The 22,016-nt window shown below is 39.5% G+C and overlaps 1 gene segment (V, D, J or C); it reads left to right on the plus strand.

Moving 5' to 3' along the window:
* Positions 1-10,856: 10,856 nt before the first annotated feature.
* LOC148120407 (immunoglobulin heavy variable 3-7-like) lies at positions 10,857-11,748 on the plus strand. The segment is given in 2 exon segments: positions 10,857-10,966; positions 11,066-11,748. Coding segments are annotated over 2 exon segments (426 nt in total).
* The last annotated feature ends 10,268 nt before the right edge of the window (positions 11,749-22,016 follow it).

Below are 22,016 nucleotides of genomic sequence, written 5' to 3' on the forward strand. Positions count from 1 at the left end.
AGAAAATCAAGAAGATTGACAAACCCCTTGCCAAACTAATCAAACGGCAGAGAGAGAACACTAAAATTAATAAAATTAGAAATGAAAAGGGGGACATAACAATAGACACAGAGGAAATTCAGAGAATCATTAGATCTTACTACGAAAGTTTATATGCCACAAAGTAGAAAATTGTACAAGAAATGGACTTGCTTTTAGATAAGTACCATTTGCCAAAGTTAAATCAAGACCAGGTGAACAATCTAAACAGACCTGTTAGTCATGAAGAATTAGAAGCTGTTATCAAAAACCTCCTGACCAAAAAAAAAGGCCAGGACCAGATGGTTTTAATGCAGAATTCTATCAGAACTTCCAAGAAGAGCTAATACCTATACTTCTTAAGGTATTTCACAATATAGAAACAGAAAAGTCATTGCCAAATTCTTTTTATGAAGCTACAGTTACTCTGATAGCAAAACTGCATAAAGACAAAGCCAGGAAAGAGAATTGCAGGACAATCTCACTCATGAACATCGATGCAAAAATTCTCTAAAAAATCCTGGCAAACTGAATCCAAGAACACATTAGAACAATTATCCATTATGATCATGTAGGCTTCATCCCAGAGATGCAGGGCTTGTTCAACATACACAAATCTATCAATGTAATCCATCATATAAATAAACTGAAAGAAAAAACATATAATCATTTCATTAGATTCTGAAAAAGCATTTGACAAAATTCAGCATCCCTTTATGATAAGGTGTTGAAGAGATTGGGGATACAAGGATCATACCTAAATATAATAAAAGCTATTTACAGCAAGCCGACAGCTAACATCAAACTAAATTGAGAGAAACTCAAAGCCATTCCATTGAAATCAGGAACACGACAAAGCTGTCCACTCTCCCCATATCTCTTCAATATAGTGCTTGAAGTTCTAGCAATAATAATAAGACAACATACGGGGATCAAGGGGATTCGAATTGGAAAGGAAGAAGTTAGACTCTCGTTATTTGCAGATGATGTGTTAGTGTACATAAGCGACCCCAAAAACTCTTCCAAAGAACTTCTATAACTTATAAACACCTTTAGTAATGTGGCAGGGTACAAGATCAAATCCAAAAAAATCAGTTGCCCTCCTATACACAAATGATAAAGAAGTAGAGAGGGAAATCAGAGAAACTTCTCCTTTCACGATAGCCACAAATAGCATAAAATATTTTGGGATAACTCTAACTAAGGAAGTGAAAGACCTATTTGTCAAGAACTTTAAGTCTTTGAAGAAAGAAATTAAAGAGGATACCAGAAAATGGAAAGATCTCCCTTGCTCTTGGATTGGGAGAATCAACATAGTTAAAATGCCAAATCTACCAAAAGCAATCTATAGATTCAATGCAATCCCCATCAATATCCCATCAAACTTTTTCACAGACCTTGAGAGAAAAATAATCAAGTTTATAAAGAAAAACAAAAAACCTAGGATAGCCAAAACAATCTTATACAATAAAGGAACTTCTGGAGTTATAACCATCCCTGACTTCAAGCTCTATTACAGAGCTACAGTATTGAAATCACCTTGGTATTGGCATAAGAACAGAGAATTTGACCTGTGGAATCAAATAGAAGACCCATATATTAACCCACAAACCTATGAACACCTCATATACGACAAGGGAGCTAAAGGTATGCAATAGAAGAAGGAAAGCATCTTTAACAAATGATGTGGGCATAATTGGATGTCAACCTGTAGAAGAATGAAAGTAGATCCACATCTATTACCATGCACAAAAACTCAAGTCCAAATGGATTAAATCCATCAACATTAATCTGACCACTTTGAACCTGATAAAAGAGAAAGTGGGAAATAGTCTTCAATACATAGGCACAGGAGATCAATTCTTAGGTAGAACCCCTGTAGCACAGACAATAAGAGAATCAATGAATAAATGGCACTTCCTGAAACTGAGAATCTTCTGTAAAGCAAAGAACACTGTCTTTAAGACAAAAAGGTTACCTTCTGACTGGTAGAAGATCTTCACCAACCCCTCATCAGACAAATGTCTGATCTCCAATATATACAAAGAAACTAGACACTAAAACTCTAATTAACCCAATTAAAAATTGGGGTACTGATCTGAACCGAGAATTCTCAACAGAAGAACTTCGAATGGCCAAAAGACACTTAAGGTCATGCTCAACCTCCTTAGAGATCAGGGAAATGCAAATCAAAACAACTATGAGATACCATTTTACACAGGTCCGATTAGCTAAAGTCAAAAACACCAATGATAGCTTATGCTGGAGAGGATGGGGAGTGAGGGGAACACTCATTCATTGTTGGTGGGAATGCAAACTTGTGCCGCCACTGTGGAAATCAGTGTGGCATTTCTCAGGAAAATGGGAGTCAACCTCCCTCAAGACCCAGCAATTCCACTCTTGGAAATATACCCAAGAGATGCCCTATCATACTACAAAAGCATTTGTTCAACTATGTTTATAGCAGCACTATTTGTAATAGCCAGAACCTGGAAACAACCTAGGTGCCCCTCAATAGAAGAATGGTTAAAAAAGGTGTGGAACATATACACATTAGAGTATTACTCAGCGGTAAAAAACAATGACATCTTGAATTTTGCATGCAAATGGATGGAAATAGTAAACACTTTACTGAGTGAGGTAACCCAGACCCAAAAAGAGGAATATGGTATGTACTCAATCATTAGTGGATTCTAGCCATAGTTAAAGTTCTTTGAGCCTATAATTCGTGATCCTAGAGAAGCTAAATAAGAAGTTGAACCTGAAGAAAATCTAATAGTTATCCTCTTGGATATTGAAGTAGACAAGATTTCCAGGCAAACTTGGGTGCAGGGGGTGTGTGGTGGGGGGGTGGAAGTAAGGGGAGATGGTTAGAGAGAAGGGAGAGGGGGAGGATTGGGGATGGCTTGGGGGAATGGGAGGGGGAGGAAGGATGGCTATGGGACTAGGGATGTATATATCTCAACTAAGGGAGCCATTTTAGGGTTTGCAAGAGTCTTGATTCTGTAGGGGTTCCCAGGTCCAAGGAGAGGTCCCCAGATTGTTCCCTGGGCAGCGGAGAAGAGCGTACCTGAACTGGCCCTGGTCCATAACCATACTGATGAATATTTTGTATATCATCATAGATCCTTTATCAGGCAATGGATGAAGATAGAGACAGAGACACACATTGGAACACTGGACTTAACTCCCTAGGTTCAAATGAGAAGCAGAAGGAGGGAGAATGTGATCAAAAAAGGCAGGACTAGAGGGAACCTTCATCTGACGATAGATGGAGATAGAGACGGAGACCCACATTGGAGCACCGGACTGACCCCCCAAGGTCCAAATGAGGAGCGGAAGGAGAGAGATCATGAAAAAGGAAATCAGAACCGTGTGGGGTGCGTTCACCCAAGGAAACAAGGGGACTAATCGAATGAGAGCTCACCAAGGCCAGCTGGACTGGGACTGAACGAGCATGTGATCAAACCGGAGTCTCTAAATGTGACTGACATGGGGGATGACTGAGAAGCCATTGTCAATGGTACTGGGTCTTGTTTTGTCTCCATGTACTAGCTTTCTGGGATGCTAGTCTGTTTGGATGCTCACCTTCCTAGACCTGGAGGGAGAGGGGAGGAACTTGAACTTCCCACAGGGCAGGAAACCATGACTGCTCTTAGGATTGCAGAGGAAGGAGGGTAGGGAGTTGGGGGGGAGGAGGATAGGGAGTGGGGGAAATGGGAGGGTATGGGGAGGAGTGAAGGATGTGGAAATTTTTATAAACAAATAAATAAATTAATAATAATAAAAAAAGAAAAAAAGAAAAAGAAAAAATTATTTCCTCTTTCTTTGGAATTGGATATCCAGACAGCACCACAGCAATACTGCTGATGTTGAATATTGAGTACCTCTATGACTCACAAAGCAAATCTCAGTTTCCTGGAGGAGAAATTTGAGTCATTGCCTGTGCTTCCTTTTATGCTCTCCGGAACCTCCCCCAATGCAAAGCAGTCCTCAAGCTCAGGATGAAATTCATGGTCAAGCTGAGAGGCCCCATCTTCTTCTGACAAGAGCTTCCAACACAGCATGGCTGTCCTGGTGCTGCTCCTCTGCCTGGTGACATTTCCAAGCTGTAAGTGCATCAGGGATTCAGGAAAGGGACTCAGGTTTTTCATCTATGGGTTAAATGACTGATGATGATGTTGCCTGTCCCTAGGTGCCCTGTCCCAAATACAGCTGAAGGAGTCAGGACCTGGTCTAGTGCAGCCATCAGAGAGTCTGTCGCTCACCTGCACTGTCTCTGGGGTCTCACTAACGAGCAGTGTTGTACACTGGATCCGCCAACCTCCAGGAATGAGTTTGCAGTGGATGGGAGGTATATGGGGTGATGGAAGCACAAGTTATAATTCAGCTCTCCAGTCCCGAATCACCATCACCAGGGACACCTCCAAGAACCAAGTTTTCTTAAAATTGAACAGTCTGCAAACTGAGGACACAGCCATGTATTACTGTGCCATAGACACAGTGAGTGAACTCCAGTGTGAGCCTGCACAAAAACCTACAGATGGAGACATTCACGACCAGCAGGGGGCGATGGAGACCAACAGGGTCTCCCAAGACCAGTATGTTTTTCCTTAATGAGATAAGAAGTTCGAGACAATGCTGCATGAGAATATGTTTTAATATTGGAATCCGTGTTTTACTCTTCCTAACACAAATAAGAAAAAACATTCTCTAGAGGCGTCTCTTCACTCTCATAGTCTAATAAACTTTTTATTTGTTCAAATAATGTAACAAACAGCTTTTCCCAGAAGCCCTGTAAGCTAACAATCTCCTTCTTGTTATTAGATATAATGACATAAAACTTTATATGTTTTACATACACACATATATACATACATATTCACACCTTTTCTTATACATGCAGATATTTTAAAGGAGTGAGCAGTCATCACACTTGGTGGATGTTAGGCTCAGTTATAAGCTAGAGAACTTTAAAAGAGCTGTAATTTGTTCTCTTTGTTTTTGTACCTGTGATAGAGAAACCACAGCTTCCCTAATTTAAAGTCATTTTCTCACAACACACTGCAAACTGAAATACCCATAATTTTCTTCTACACCAAGAAGGTTCCATAAAAGGATTGAATTGATCATTGCTTTTGACAGATCCTATTTCATGCATTTGCATTTTGGTAAAAATTAACTTTCCCATCAGACCAATAAGCAGTGGTTCCTCAGGCTAAACAAATAGTTATTGTTTGGGGGTCTGTCTAACTTTAAAACTGACTTTCTCCTATTATGAAAACAGGATGTGTTCTTATTAACTTTGGTCAACTTCCATATAATCCATTATTTGGGATAATCCTTCCCAACTAACTGGTTAATAGTCTCACTCTACACTGTCCAAACCATGATCAGACTTCTCTAATTTTACTTTTCCTAAGATGAGCTTCTTAGGTTGCATAGGGTAAGTGGTCATCTTGTCCTCTTGATGTCTGGCTCTTACTGATACAAGGCCCTCCATGCTCATGCAGATTGGTTTGATGTTTCCACTGTTGAGAACTGGGCTGCAGCAAACATAAAAGGGAAGGTTGCCACTGCTCATCTGCACATTTGGGAAGCAGCTCAGAGGTTTAGAGAGCATACTGTTCTTTCAGGGAAACAGTTTCAATTTCTGTCATCCACAATAGTTAAGTCATACCTACCTGTAAGCCTGGAGAACCCATGGTCTCTATTTGTCTCAATGGACACTACACTACTCACACAGAAACATACACACGTAATTAAAAACAAAATATTTCATTTTCTAATCCACTCTTGAGAGTTAACCAAATGTGTGTGCTCCATAGTTTATTTGAAGCTTTGATACATATAGAAAATTTCAAAAAGTATTCCTCATGTGGATTAATGAATATTGTTTTTGAAATACCACTACTCCTTGTAAAAGGTTAAAACCTTTATCTCCTAAACTTTTTGTCTCATCCAAAAGATCAGTCTCAGCTTTTTTCTCAAATATAACTCATTTCTATCACTTGTCTGAAATTTGAGTCAAAGAGTAGCACATAGCTCTAATGCCCTCATGGACAGACATTTTCCTGCACGCCATCCTCTCCTTTGGTTCTTTCATCTTGACCAATGCATGTGGGCAGAGTAGGTTGCATAGAACAAGTAACTTTGATCAACATAAAAATGAAAATTAAAGCCAAAAGGATACGTTGCCTGTATCCAATAATTCAAGACCCATTTACTAAAGGAAAGAAAGAAATCACAGTGCTGTGAGGATGGAGAGAAATGGGCCCTGTGCCTTTTAAAAGGGAACATGGTTCTGTTATGTTATTGTAAAGGAGTTTGGGCAAAACACAAAAATTTCATGTAATAGAACACATGCCCACAATTAATTGTGATTTTCGTTATCACATCCCTAAAATTTCACTTAATTGTTTTCAGTATGGCAATTGTCCATAAATAAAAGTGGGCACAGCAGTTATATTGGTTATATTTCTGTAAATTAGTTTATTGATTTAATGTGGCCATATAATAATTTGTGCATTCAAATATCAGCACCCTTCAAAATTTTCATGTGAGTAAAACACCTAAGAAAATATTATACTGTAAGACAGGAAAAAATATTCATTGTTCCCTTGAAGCCCCTTTCATGATTACCTCATATAATTATTTTAGTGAACATGGGTAATTTTTATTTACAACAGTTGTGCTCACTTGATGTGTTCCCTGCATTGCTCAATGGCCACTTGTCTTTGTGACACTTGGACCGACATTGACTGATTTTTTTCTAATTGAAGCGGACTCTCCTAGTCACTGTGTTCTCCATTCTAGTGGATTAGTTTTCTCCAGGCTCTCACATTCATCCTCTGTCTTCAGGCATTACATAATCTCTCTTATACAATACCTTTTTGTATTTCACAGTATTGAAAATAAGCACAAAGCTTAAATAAATTTAACATATACGTGGGATATAAAAAAAAATTCGTATTACTATTGTCCATCTGCAAGACAACCTCCAACTGCTCCATATGTCTGGGCAACAAAAATAACATCTCTGAATCTCTTTGCTGACACTTATCAATGGGAAATCCTAAAATCCCCATCTACTGTCCACAACCTGGGGCACTCTGACAAGAAGCCCTAGAATTTGTCATAATGCACAGAAACACTTGTATTCAGAATGAATTGCAGGATGTGGACACTGGGTACTTTTGACGACTTTTTTAGAGAAGACCGTGCTGTAAATATTGGGCTGCAATTGGTCAAGGTTAGGCAGTTTTTATGTTTTCCTGATTCTTAGACAGTTTAGAGACTTTCCTGTTTATTCACATGAGACAAAATTATCCAGAAAAATTGAAATATAATGTTTGGATATTCACTGCTAAAATACATTCTGTTTATATTAAACATGTAAGAGATAAAATTTTGTGGTTATAGATTTTGTAACTGTTTCCCCTCACTTTTTTCATCAAGGAAGCTTCTGCATGTTTTAAGTTCAGATGATTTTAATGATTCTTGATTTGTCATCTAAGATATATTTGAAACTGTTAATTTTTGCCATGTTTACTTTAATTTTATCATCTTCTTTTCTTGCATGTATATATAAAATAAAAACTTGTTCTTTAACACCTTCACAGTGACTGCAGCTGTAACTGGTGCTGTTTCAGAAAGTAATAGTGACTCCATGGTTATTAGGCAGCCCACGTCTGAGCCAATCAGTTCCAAGCCCGCCACTTCCACAAAATGTTGTTTGTAACTAAATATCTAATGTTGCATTTACCAGTAAAGACACAAAAGCCAGAAGATGGACTGGCAACTCACTAGCTCGGAGAGTTGAGGAGTTGACATTTGCTCTTCATCATGGTCTCAGAATTGAGAGCATCCTACTACTCCATCAACTCAAAAATGATGGCCACAGTCAAAGTCACCTCCTACATCTTCCTGTGCATCGCTCTATCTGTGAAAATATAACTCAGATCTCAAATCCTGAGTCACCATCAGCAGGGACACCCCAAAGAGACAAGTTTTCTTAAAATGCAACACTCTGCAAACTGAGGACACAGACATGTATTACTGTGACTGACACACAGTGAGGGAAATTTAGTGTGATATGCAGAAAGCCCCTCTGCAGAGAAGGTTGGAAGCAGGAGTGGATGCAAAGGACTAACAGGAGTTCCAAGACCATTGGGGCTCAATTCAGAAGTATTGAAGTTATAGACTATGCTGCATGAACTCTTGCTTTAATTTTAAAATGTGAGGTTTCTTCTTTCAGTCAAAAAATCCAGTTGAGGTCCCTCTCAACTCTTGAATCCCCTTTGATCTCTGAGTTCCCCTTTAATTAAAGAACCCCTTATTATATGCTATTTGTAGATAGTGTGGGATTACTTCATTTTGTGCATTCCCCTTCATCTGGCATGTTCCCCTTCAAATTTACATTACTCAGATATTTCAAAAAAATTATTGAGGAATTGTGAGCATATAATAATCTCTTCATACAAGTACATTGTGAAGAGTTTTCAGGTGAGTAAACACCCATGAAATCACTATACTATAAGATAATAAAGTATTTATTGCTTCTCTAAATTTTCTGTCAATATCCCCTCATATGATTATATTCGCTAATTTGGGAAATTCAAACTGACACTAGTTATCCTTTTTAGATAAGATTCCCTGGCATTTTTCCCTTAGAAAAATGTTCATGGAATTTTTTTAATGTTAGCAGACACTCTTGGTCTCTGTGCTTTCTGAACCCATGGATTGTTTTTCTCCAGGCTTCCTGGTCAAAATGCCTGTTTCTAAAAGATGGGAAATCTATGTTAGGTAACATAGCTGTCTCCCACTGTCTTTAAACTGAGGGGATACTCAAGAACTGCTGATGAATTGTGTTTTAACTGATATACAACTGTCTTGGGCTGCTTAGTCAATACTGCTCCTACTCCTAACTCAAATTGCCCAGTGTCATGCTCTCTACCTGACAGATGACCCATGTATGCCTAAGAGAATTCTGTATTGACCTTGCAAATCCTTACTGCTCTCTGGGAACCTCAACAAGCACCATCAACCACCTCAGGTCTGTTGCTTCTTTCACAGACCCCATATGTCAGCATTTGAGCTGTTGCCATACTGGCTTTATTATCAAGGTACTTCAATGTAGTTTGAAATAAAATGTGGATAAACATTCATCACCATTTCTTTTTCTAAATGTTGCCTTACCAGCCCATTTCTTCCATATTTAGTAGTATCTTCCTTAAGAATTTTCTTTGGGGATTTATTTTTTAAACAACTCAGCCATTCAAAAGTTACTATTTTTCCTCCATTTTGAGAAATTGTACACCCTAAATATATACAATGAAATATAATCACATTTATACGCTATTTTTCCTTCTGCTCCCCTCCATATAATCCCCAACATATGCCTTTCGCAACTTATTGACACCTTTAAATCTAGTTAATGCTGCCCATGTGTGCATGGATGTATAGGCAGGCACTGCTGTATAAGAAACCTACCAAGAATCACATTATAAAAAAGAAAGTGTCTCAGTTTTCAAGAAAGGATTTATATCCAACAGATCATCAGTAAGAGGGAAGGCCTGGAAATAATTAACACAATGGTTTTGAGTGACTAAGTCTTAGTTATGCTTACACAGAAAACAACTGCCATTATGAGTTCCTGAAAGTGAGGGCCATGTCAAATCCAGAATTCAGCAGTAAACAGCACTCTTCTTTATGCTCAGCCTCTTAAGTGTTCTTTCCACCTCCTCTCCTCCGTGTTCTCTGAGTCTTCAAAGAATGTATTTGCAACTGGAAACAGCTATGTCATAAAATATAACTAATATTGAGAAGGGTAAAGACTGCCTGTTGCTGTGATATTCAGAACCTACATTCTTTGTGTCAGGTGTTCCAGCATCTGTTTTGTAGACCTGGTTAGGAGAATGGGAACTCTAGGAAGGGAAGACATCTTAAGTGAGGGGCAAGAATGAAGCACAAGGTAATGTTGGGGCTGTTAAAACAAACACTGGCACTGACGATGGAAAGTAGATGAGTAGGAGGGAAATCAGGCAACTGCTTAGATAACAATAAGTATTTCCTAAAACTTAATCAAAATTCTGGTTTTGAAAATTATATTATTAGGTAGATGAAAACTATTCTAACACAAAACAAAGACAGTCATGAGTTGCCTGGAGTAATGATGACAGAAGATAACAGTGGAGTGGGGAGTTTAAAGGAATCAAAGAGAGAATGGACAAAAGTGCACTTGATGCTAATGGACATCGGTCTCCTTAGCAAGTGCAAAGCAGTGGAGAGAAAGAGTGACAAGGGATATCTCACTTCTATTCTCCTATAATATGGGGACAGAGTGGTCTCAAAAATAAGTAAAATTCAGAAAATTCCCAAGTGTTCTTGCAACAGTGACTGAGTTATGGTAACAGCATCTGAATGTTGTGACCTTGTCAAAGAGCCACATCAGGGAGAATCCATTTACAGCCCAGAACATAGGAAAAACTGAGTTCCTGTGTAGAAACATTTGTGTTTGTTTAATTTATATATATTTAATTTCATATATGTACTAAGGAGAAGTGATAACAAATATCCACATGTTCTATGCACACGCACATAAAGGAACTAACTGGAGTGCTGTGAATTCTTCATAAGGAAATTTTGAATCAAAAACTACAATTTTATGTCAATTTCTATAACTGTCATTTCTGATTTTGATGCCTTATATCTGTTATGAGCACTGCCTTCCCTCAAGGCTCCAACTCTACAGCAACTAGAGCAGGAAGACATGCAAATGAGGATTCTCTGTGCCAATGAAAACCAACACTGCCCTGACTCTGCAGCTCGGACAGAGGAGCCCAGAGCTGAGTTCCCTGGTCCTCCCATTCACTGATCATCACCTGTCAGAGAACATTCACCATGGACTTGGGACTCAGTTGGCTTTTCCTTGCCATTGTTTTAAAAGGTAATTTATGGAGACCATATGCTGTGTGCATTTGTGTACATGAGGAAGAAGAAAATTGGATTCTGTGAGAGTTGTCTAATGAGGAATCTCTGTTTGCAGGTGTCCAGACTGAGGTTCAGCTTATGGAGTCAGGAGGAGGATTGGTGCAACCTGGAAAGTCCCTGAAACTCTCCTGTGTGGTCTCTGGATTCACCATTAGTGGCTACTGGATGAACTGGGTCCGTCAGGCTCCAGGGAAGGGCCTGGAGTGGGTCGCATCTATTTATGATAGTAATAACATCCGCTACGCCGACGCTGTGAAGGGCCGATTCACCATCTCCAGAGACAATGCCAAGAACTCCCTATACATGGAAATGGGCAGTTTGAAGTCTGAGGACACAGCCATGTATTACTGTGCAGGAGACACAGTGAGTGAAAGCTACTGTGAGCTCAGACACAAACCTCCATGCAAGGTGCTCAGGACCAGCAGGGGGCGCTGAGAGCACACAGAGCTCTGGGCCACAGAGGAGCCTGTTCAGAGAGGTATAAAGGGATGGACTCCTCTGTGTCTGGGCTGCATCTCCATATCACATTCTAACATTCTCTCTACAGTTATCCTTGAAGTGTTCATAGTTTTATTCAAGTATCTATTTTCCATTGTGACATTCTTTTCTGATTGTTTATCTTACTGTTTTTGCTCTCTGCCTCTTTACTCTCTCTTTCTTTTGCTCTCCCTCTCTTTCTCCTTCTGGCACCTTTCTGCCACCTTCCTCCCTCCCTCCCTCCTTCTCTCCCTCTCTCATCCCCCCTCTGCACATGATTACATATGATGTATTTCTCTATTAATCTGCAGTATACATTCTAGAACTGGGCCTCAAATTTGCCAACTGGCTTGACTGGTTGCCCAAAGAGTCCCAGTGATAATGCTATCTACACATCCCTTAAATAGGACAACTTCTTTGCTTGCAAACCCATTCATTTTGCAGTCATGAAGATCAAAGCTAATAGATTCTATTCAGTTGTTCTTCTGTGGCAAGAAACTGAACTACAGAAATATTTTCATGGTACTGTTACCTTGTAAATTCAGAATGCACTCTGACCAGAAGAAAATAATCAAGCAGGGCAGAAGTGATTATGTTTAGGGAAGTGTATCAGATTCTAAGGAAACAAAATATCTTGGAAAGTGTTAACCCAAGTCTCAGGGCAGCACATCTGTGAGTACAGAGAATCATGTGCCCTCTGTTTGTCTTCATGATAACTACACTACCCACACAGAAGTGTATATATACAGTTAAAAATAAAGTATTTCTTTATTCATCCAGTTCTGGGAGTTATACCAATGACTTAGTTCTTGGGTTGTATGTATGAAACCTTGATTCAAATCATAATATTTCAAAAATATAGCCTATTTTGACTAATAAATATTGTGCTTGTAGCATCAATCCTCCTTGTTAAAGGTTAGAACACCATGTATCTCATTCAAGATATCAGTCTCATTTTTCTTCTCATAAAAACTCATTTCTCTCGCTTGTCTTAGAAATGGGTCCACAAGGTAAAACAAGCTCGGGGAACACAGTTATGAAAGGTGATGTCCTCAAGGGCAGACAACATCCTGCCCTCCATCCTCTGATTGCCCTCCTTCATCTTGACAAATTCATGTAGGTGGAAGACATTCCATAGGCCAACATCTCTAATCATCAGAGTCAAGGATATTAAAGCCTAAAGGATAAGTTCCCTGTAACCAATGGTGCAAGTGCCATTTGCTAAAGGAAAGTATTGAAATGAGTGTGGGGGATATAGAGGAAGAGATCCATGTGCTGTATTGATGTGAACATCGCTTTATAGTGACATTGACAAATACTATGGTGGTTCTTCAGAGATTTACACATGTAAGACCGTGTTACCCAGGGATCTCACTTCTGGTGAGCAGAAGAAAGAAGCAAAAAGGAAGGAAGAGGAGCAGAGGAGAAGGGAAGAGAGAAGGGACATGAGAGTGGAAGAAGACAGAACAGTCAAAGTAGTGAGAGGAAAAAGAGAGAGAGTAGTCTGATGAATGAATGGTCATGTGCACTCTCTGTTCTTATTTTCCATCTTCACAGATGTGGTCCAGACTCTGGATAGGAGCCACCGGCAGAAGATACAGTTTCTTCCTTCTCCTCCTCTCCGTCCTCTCCGTCTTCCCCTTCCATGTCCTTTCTCTCTCTCTCTCTCTCTCTCTCTCTCTCTCTCTCTCTCTCTCTCTCTCCCCCCTATGGTTTGTTGGTTTGTTATGGTTTTATTTGACCTCCATACTCTTGCCTTATTGATATTGATGCTCAGAACATCGATCCTTTACATTTTATTTTTCTATTGTATGATGACCTTTGTCTTAAATGATGTGCAATGAGAAGAGAACATCGGGGGTAGCCGGTGTTTATTCTAGAACTGGAGGAATGAATGCTGTCATCTAAATGTTATGTGTTGTAGATAAAGTGATTATTCTTTAAAAATCTTTTTTTAAAAAAAAGCTCAGCATACACCTTTGTTTTTAAGGTGTGTGTCTAACGTGCAAAGTATTAAGGTCAAGAACCAAGTCCAAGTAAAAAAAGATCAGAATTGTAGACAGAAAGATATAATTTCCCACATTAATAGAGGTGATGTCATGACTGCAGAGGGATTGGCAGTCACTAGAGTAGAAAGGGCTGATGGAACAAGGTGGAGAGGGAACAAGTTCACAGTGCATTACAAGAGTTCAGTTCTAGATTCACACAATAGCGGTTTAGTCACTTGACACACTTTAGCTCTTCACATAATTCCATGACATGACATTCATGAGATAGTTCTAAATATCTACAAACTATGAGTTCAATCCAGAGAAAAGGAAATGTTTGAATGAATGAAAATGCTCATTGCTGATATGGTGTCTGCATATGTGTACATTTGTATATGACTGTGGAAGCCACATGTTGATTAGAAGAACCTTCCTCAATTGCCCATTAACTTATTTTTTTGAGATAATTTCTCACACTGAAATTGGAGCTCACATGTTGAGATAGAATGGTTAGATATATGTCCCAAAGAGCCTCCTGTCACAATCTATTGACTGATGAGAATATAAGGAAAAACCATCATACCCAGGTTCCTAGTTAAGTACTGAGAATCAAACTGAGATATTCATATTGGGAGGCAGGCACCTTACTCCCAAGCCATCTCCTTAGTACTGTATGTTTTCACTATACATTGTATACATTAATAGGAATATTGTAATCTATAAAAGAACAAATGTATAATGATATTTAAAGAGAAATATTTTGGCAATTATGGATTTTTGAAAAATTTGTTGCCTAGATAAAAATGAAAACCATGGGGCAATTCTCTTCAATGTCCCAAAAATTCTTCCAGTTGTGCAACTGGGCAATGTGGGAGAGAAGAAATACCTGGGAAGGAATGAAGGAGAGAAATAGCAATCAGAACATATTGTGTGTAAATATTTTCAAAAAATAAATAGTTTTTTAAGACTCTTCATGTGAATGTCAGGCAGAGTGATGCATTCATTTAATCCAGTTATATGGGAGCAGTGGCTAGAAAATCTTTCATAGTTCAATATCAGCTTGGTCTTCATAGTGAGTCCTGGCCAACCAAAACGTGCCAGTCAAAGGAATGTAAGAAAGAAAGTCAGCCCTTCTACCAGTGAATATGTTTTTTTAATGTACATTTGATGAGTGTCTGCATGTGTGTGTTTGTGCGTGTGTGTGTGTGTGTGTGTGTGTGTGTGTGTGTGTGTGTTTGGTGATGTGTTTGTGTGGTATGTTGGGATATGTGACTGTATTTATAAGTATGATTGTATATTTGACTGTGTTTTCCATGTTTGTCTTCTCATCATAAGAATTTTAAATCATTCTAGACTATAACTTTTTATTTGATAAAAACCATGCCCAAAAAGCATCATGGGAAGAGAATGGATAATACCATCACTGCTCTCACAGATAATTATAGAGGAAAATCAAATCATGTAACAAGGCAAGAGACTGAAAGTGGGAACTGAATCAAAAATCACGCAAAATCAATGCTCACCACCTTGCTCTCCATGGTTGCTCAGCATGCTTTCTTATACAACCCAGAAACACATGTCTAGGAATGGCACTTTCTAATCTGCCTAATCCTTCCAAAACCAATTTTTAATCAAGAAAATGCCCTACAGTCTTGCTTGGTACCAATCTGATGGAGGCAGTTTTCTACCTCTTATATTCTTCCAGCCTCACTTTCCTCAGTGTTCTCTGGGACTTGGAGGAACATGACTAATTCTGAAGTCTTTGATGTATTGATTATGTTTATTAGATTTGTGCTCCAAACACCTTACCTCTCTTTGTAGCTGAGTGCTCAAGCCATGTGCCATTACATATCACATCACCCCTTCCCAGGTAGGCTTGTACTACCACTTAGAGATAAAATATTTTTCATTTATAGCTGCACTGGCTGTTTTCCTATTCTGTGAAATATAGCTAACAGGAAGCAATTGCAGAAACAAGGAGTCTAGTTGACTGAAGGGGTTAGGGGCACAGTCTATTACGACAGAAAGACATGGGATGCAGGATTTCTCCCACAGCACCTGCATTCTGCAAGTAGAGAATAAATCACAGAGGGAACTGGTATATAAGAATTTAAGATCCACACCCAGTAACATAGTTCCTCCTGAGGCACCACCTCTCAAGCTTTCCACAGCATTTTTAAAGGGCATCATCAGACAGAGAACAAAGTTTAAACATATGACCCATTGAAAGCAAGTCCACTTTTAAGTGACTACACATACTTACATATTGTTTTTATTCAATTGAAGTTTTGATATTATTTTCATTTTCTGAGCAAAATGAATTGGAAATCATGGATTTTAAGCTGTGTGTGTGTGTGTGTGTGTGTGTGTGTCTGTGTGTATGTGTCTGTGTGTGTGTGTGTGTGTGTGTGTGTGTGTGTGTGTGTATAGAATGCCATGAGTTCAATACTTAAATGACTTTATAAATGGTCGTAAGACCTCTGCCTGTCATTATTTGGATAAGATGAGTGCTGGGGAGAGTCTCAGATGAGATGATGGCAGGAAAACAGTGCTCAGAATACACTCTGTAGATAAAGAAAATACTTTTAGTGATATTAAATCATTATATTTTAAAAAAATCTGTGTTTGATGGCCAAGCACAGTGCCACATACCTTTAATCTGGACACTAGGAAGACAGAGGCAAAAGTATGTCTTGAAGTTCAAGAGCAGCCTTGTCAACAGTGATTCCAGGTCAGACATATTGGGCCTGTTGAAAGAAAGCCACCCCTGGTGTTGTGAATGGGGAAGTTGCTGAGTCTGCCTTTGGTGCTGTGTGTCAGTTTGTGAGTGTGCATGTGTGAGGGGGGTATGGATGTATGTTAGTGATGGGATGTGGGACTGCATCTGTGCTTGGAACTACTTGTGTCCTTGTATGTGTGTGTGTGTGTGTGTGTGTGTGTGTGTGTGTGTGTGTGTGCTGGGACGTTACTTATCTGGGAGTGTGACTATGTGTATGCCTGTGATTGTGTGACAGTGAGTACATGCGTGCTGCGATTGTGACTGTACCCGTAAGTATGAATTTTGGTATGTGTGTATTAAGATATGCGAACTCATCTGTAAATGTGACTCTGTAGGATGTGTGTCTGTGAGTGTGTATGAGTGTGTGTTAGAATGTGGAACTGTATGTGTAAATATAACTGTGTAGCTGTGGTTAAAGTTGTGCAGTCTATTACCTCCCCCACATTCACTCTCTCATCAGAAGCATTTTAGGCCTATGCTCCTCATATGTGAACTTTTGCGTCCCTCACACCATGTCCCAGGAACACCCAGTCCAGCCAAACCAAGGTCTCACAGTCAGACATCTGATGTTTCAAGTAGCTTCCCAAGGCAGTGCTCATCTCTTCTCTGAGTCACGGTAACTGTACCATGGTCTGTGAATATAAAATCCATCTGTGCTGTGTTTGTCTTGTTTGTCTTCCAGAACGTTAGTACAAGTTAGATTCCCCAGGTACAGAAAGAAACTACGATTTAGTGAAAGGGATTTATTAATATGCTACTCCAGGTCATAATAATAAGAAAATAATGAATAAAGGAAGGATGTTTAAAAACAAACAGAGACCTCTGCAAATCCAAGAGGCACCGCAGGTTTGCAGTGATCTCAGGAGGAGGAACAAATTCATTGTCATCACCCCAAAAATAATATTTTAGATACAGTAATAATAATATATAAAACAATAATATTTTGGCCACAGTCAGTATCTGCTCCCATGACATTGTCACATGCATGCCCTTAAGAGAGTGTAAGTCATGGCAGTACGTGAATAGTGTGTGGAGACCTTGGGTAAGATGGCAGGGGAGCTGAGTGTCCAGGTGGGATTCTAACCTTGTGTTTCTTATGCAATTCACAAGGATAATGGGGCAAGAAGCAGGTGTGGACCACATATAACAACAATGTGATATAGTAACAAGCTCAGAAAGACAAGAACAAATTCTAGTTCTGAGAACAGGGAAGGAAGCAGGAAATGTGTTTGAGTCACCCATGAGAGAGCAAGTTTGAACACATGAGAGGATATCTGACACTGGCCTTGGGTCTCAAAAGTAAGAATCATAACCTACAACAGTAAAGAGCTGACAATGTATGCACTTTGGTTCAATAGTGCCATAAGTGTTATGGGAATGACTAAATACTTCTTATTGGATTTTAGGCCCACCTCCAAAAACTTGAAATTATATCTGGTTCCAAGAACCAGTCCAACAACCCATGACATGGTAGATCAAAAGCCCTAGGAGATAATTTATCACTATTATTCTGTTAAATGGACATTGTATTAAACAGCCCCTAAAAATTTAAAATTTATAACATATATCATTGCATTTCTTCAGCTAATTCAAAACTCTGATTTATGAAGGTGTTGATTAATACAGAGACCTAACTAGCATGCATTTAGAGACTAGGACTGAAGTCCTCAGTCTAAATGGGACATTTCAATCATTCCTTTACTTTCCAAAATTTGGGCATCAATAATAAAAGAGAAATAAAAAGAGCTTTACAAGGCAGAACTAAGGGATGATGTCATTGAATCAGTGTTTTCCAGGCATGACAAGGCAGCCACACTCATGAACCCACAGCACCTGTAACTACATGCACAAGTCCAGACTTGTCGAGGCAGCTCTGCAGTGAGAAGGAAGGGTCAAACCCTGATGTGTTTCCAGTGACTCCCCAGTCTACATGTTTCTTTATTCCAGACTCAGATAACAAAAACACAGGATCACTGATCCTCACCCTGGAACAAGCAAAAGGAGTCAATATCTAACTTCCTCCCTTATGAAGGCCGGGATGATTCCCCACATCCTAATCCAAAATCCTGCTCTAAGTTAAATCCTTTCCTGATCTGTGGGACTTCACTGCTTTTTCTCACATAAGGCTGAGTTCCCTGAGGAAGGAAGATGGCCTAGATGTTCTCTCTCCATGCCACATATGTGCCAACGCAGAGGTTGTGACAGTGTGTGACTTATGGTGCCTGATTCTTCCTGTCTCCAGGCATCCTGTCCCAGGTACAAGTAGCTGTGCTGTAAGATAATGCTCTTGTACACTGAAAAGACTTGACCCTCATATTGGTTTAATAAAATGCATATTGGCAAATAGCTCAACAGAAAGTATAGGCAGGGCAATCAGACTAGGCAGTCAATCAGTCACCATTCAAATGAAGAAGAAGTAAGGTGAGAATGCCAAACTGAGAAAAGGTACCAAGTCATATGACTAAATATAAACAAGAATTACAGGAGATCTTACGCCATAAGTGTTAGTTAATTGTAAGTCTGAACAATAACCCGACTAGTTTATAATACATATAAGCCTCTGTGTGTTTATTTGGGACTGAATTTCTACAGAACTAGGTTGGACAGAAAGTTTTGTCAACAAAAGGCACCAAAAATGTTTAGCAAGAATTCCACATAAAGCTTGAGAAGGCATTAAGTAAAGGATTCTAGACAGATGAGAGTCAAGTGCAGCTTCTTGGTAACCATTTTTACTCCAGTAGGCTATGCTTGCTAGAGGCAAGCAGAGGTGTGGCTCCTTTAAGAGAAACTTCCTGACTCGGTGTTCGCAGCAAAAATATCTCAGCTTCTTAAGAGGTTCTGCCACAAAACATTTAAATGATGCCTATGAGCAACTGATTTTAGGCTTTTTGGTGGTGGCATGGACCTAGAAACTCTGCAGATTTGTGGAAATATAGGTGACCCTGGCCAGTACCCCTACCATGAAGGTAGACTCTCCACAAGATGAGAATTTTGGTGGAGACAGCCACCAAGGTCACAGCTTTAATCCTAGCCTTATTGCTAAGCAGATTAAAGATTCATGTGCTTCAAAACAGACAGAGATATATAATAAAAACAGATAGAGAAAAATAAACCTCTAAATGGCTCCAGTGTGTTTAAAAATATACCTTGGCTTGGGAGAGAAGAAAATGAATAAAACCACTCCTTAAAAAAAGCATAGAAGCATAGAAGCATAGAAGCAAGTACAAGGGAGCACCCTCTGAGGAAGCAGGCCTCTGGGGATCCAGGTGCGAGTCAGGGATGTCAGAGTGAGTGGGCCTGAGCCAGAGAACTTTGTGGAATGAGATCCAGGCCAGGGACATCTACAGACACAGACCTGAGCCAGTGACCTCCACCACCAGAGCAGACCTGAGGTCGCATTCTCCACAGGAGCAGAAACGGCTACAAGGGAGCCACTACTGAGGGAGCAGGACCAAACTAGAGACCTCTGTAGGAGCAGGCATGAATCAGCAACCTCTGATGTAGCAAGCCTGAGCCAGCGACCACTGTCATAGCAGGCGCAAGCCAGTGATCACCGGTTCGGCAGGCCTGAACCAGCAATCTCAACTGGAGCAGGCCTGAGGCCTCAGTCCTTCCAAGGGAGCAACTGCTGAGAGAGCAAGCACAAGCCAGAGACATTTGCAAGACTGGACACAAGTCAGCCAACTTCAAGGGAAAAGGCACAAGCCAGGGACATCTGCTTCAACTGGCCTGAGCCAAGGACCTCCATGGGAGGAAGCCTGAACCTGTTACCCCAGCCAGGGCAGGCCCAATGCAGTGACCACCAGAGGATCAGGCTTGAGCCAGTGACTTCCGCTTAAGTAGGCCTGAGGCAATAACTTCCACAGGAGCAGTTACAAGGAAGCCACCACTGAGGGAACGGGCCCATGTGAAAGACATTTGCAATAGCCAAGATGAATCCAGGACCTCTGAGGTAGCAAGCCTGAACCAGCAACCTCTGCCCTGGAAGCCCCAAACCAGCAACCTCCACCAGGTAGGCCTCAGATAGTGAGATCTGCAGGAGGAGGCCCATGCCAGTGACCTCAGTGTAAGCAGCAACAAGCAAGTAACCTTCATGGGAGCAGTCATGATAGACACCTGGTATTGCAGAGTGACCTCATAGAGTTCAGAGCAAAATCCAGGAATACTGAGTGACCACGTGGGTGCCTGGAACTGAGACCCTGACTGCACTACAAGGAAAAACTATCTGATCCTTGGATCCAATGGCACCTGGAAGATTGATCACCAGAGACAAGACAGCTTCAACTACATCAATTAGAGAAAAAGATGGGTAGACAAGGTAAGAATACATTCAACATCACAAAGAGAAACAATAAAAACTAGTGGCCCTACAATAGAAAAACTTGAACAACCAAATATAGATGAAGCAGAAGAAAATGACCTATAAATAACTATTAAAGAATGTTTGAGGCCCTTAAAGAGGTGATGAAAAATTCTCTCAAAGAAATGGAGGAAAAGAAAAACAAAAAAATGGATGAAATCAAAATATCACTTTAAAAAAAAACAAAATATCACTTTAAGAAAAAGAAACCAAGGAAGTGAAAGAAATAAATAAAGACTCAAAACTTGAAATAAAGATAATAAATAAAATACAACCTGAGGCAAATATAGAAGCATAAGATAAAAGGAAATGATAAGGACCACAAATGTAAGCATAAACAGCAGGGTACAAGAGATGGAAGAGAGTATCCCAAGCAATGAAGATACAATAGAGGAAAGAGACTCATGGTCAAAGAAACATTATTTCTAACAAAAGCTTAACAAAAGATATCTAGAAAATATGGGACACTTTGAAAAGACCAAACCTAAAAATAATAGATGTAGAAGAAGAAGAAATTCAGCTCAAAGGCACAGAAAATGTATTCAACAAAATCATAGAAGAAAACTTTCCCAACCTAAACAAAGATATGAATATGAAGATACAAGAAGCATTCAGAACACCAAATAGACTGGATCAAAAAAAAGTTCCCTTGCCACAAAATAATGAAAACACTAAACATTCTTAATAAAGAAGGAATATTATGATCTGCAAAGAAAAAAGATCAAGTAACATATGAAACCAGACATATCAGAATTGTACCTGAATTATCAGTGGAAACAATGAAAGCCAGAAGGTTCTAGTCAAACATTATGCAGACATTAAGAGACCATGGTTGCCAGCGCAGACTACTATGCCCAGCAAACCTCTCAATCACTATAGATGGACAAAACAAGATATTCCACAACTGAACCAGATTTAACCAAAACCTATCCATAAACCCAGACCTTCACAAAGTACTAGAAGGACAACACCTACCCAAGGCTACATCCACAAAAACACAGACAATAGATGATCTCACAGGAGCAAACCCCAAAGGGAAACATAGACAAAATAATATCATTAACAATGACAACTAAAACAGCAGAAACTAGCAATCATTGGTCATTAATATTGCTTAATATAAATGTAATGAAGACACCTATGAAAACAGACAGATTAACAGATTGGATATGAAAACATCCTTCTGCCGAATATTAGAATGGACCTTAGAAACAAGCTGGTGTATCTATCTTAATATCTAAGAAAATAGACTTCAAACTAAGATCAATCAAAAAAGACAAAGAAAAACATTTCATATTATTCATAAGAAAACCCAATCAAGAGGAATGTTCAATACTGAATATCTATGCCACAAATACAAGCATACCCTCATATGTAAAAGAAAGACCACTAAAGCTGAAAT

Source organism: Myodes glareolus, chromosome 11 (genome assembly GCF_982192425.1).
Source record: "Myodes glareolus chromosome 11, mMyoGla1.1, whole genome shotgun sequence".
NCBI classification, from domain to species: Eukaryota; Metazoa; Chordata; class Mammalia; order Rodentia; family Cricetidae; genus Myodes; species Myodes glareolus.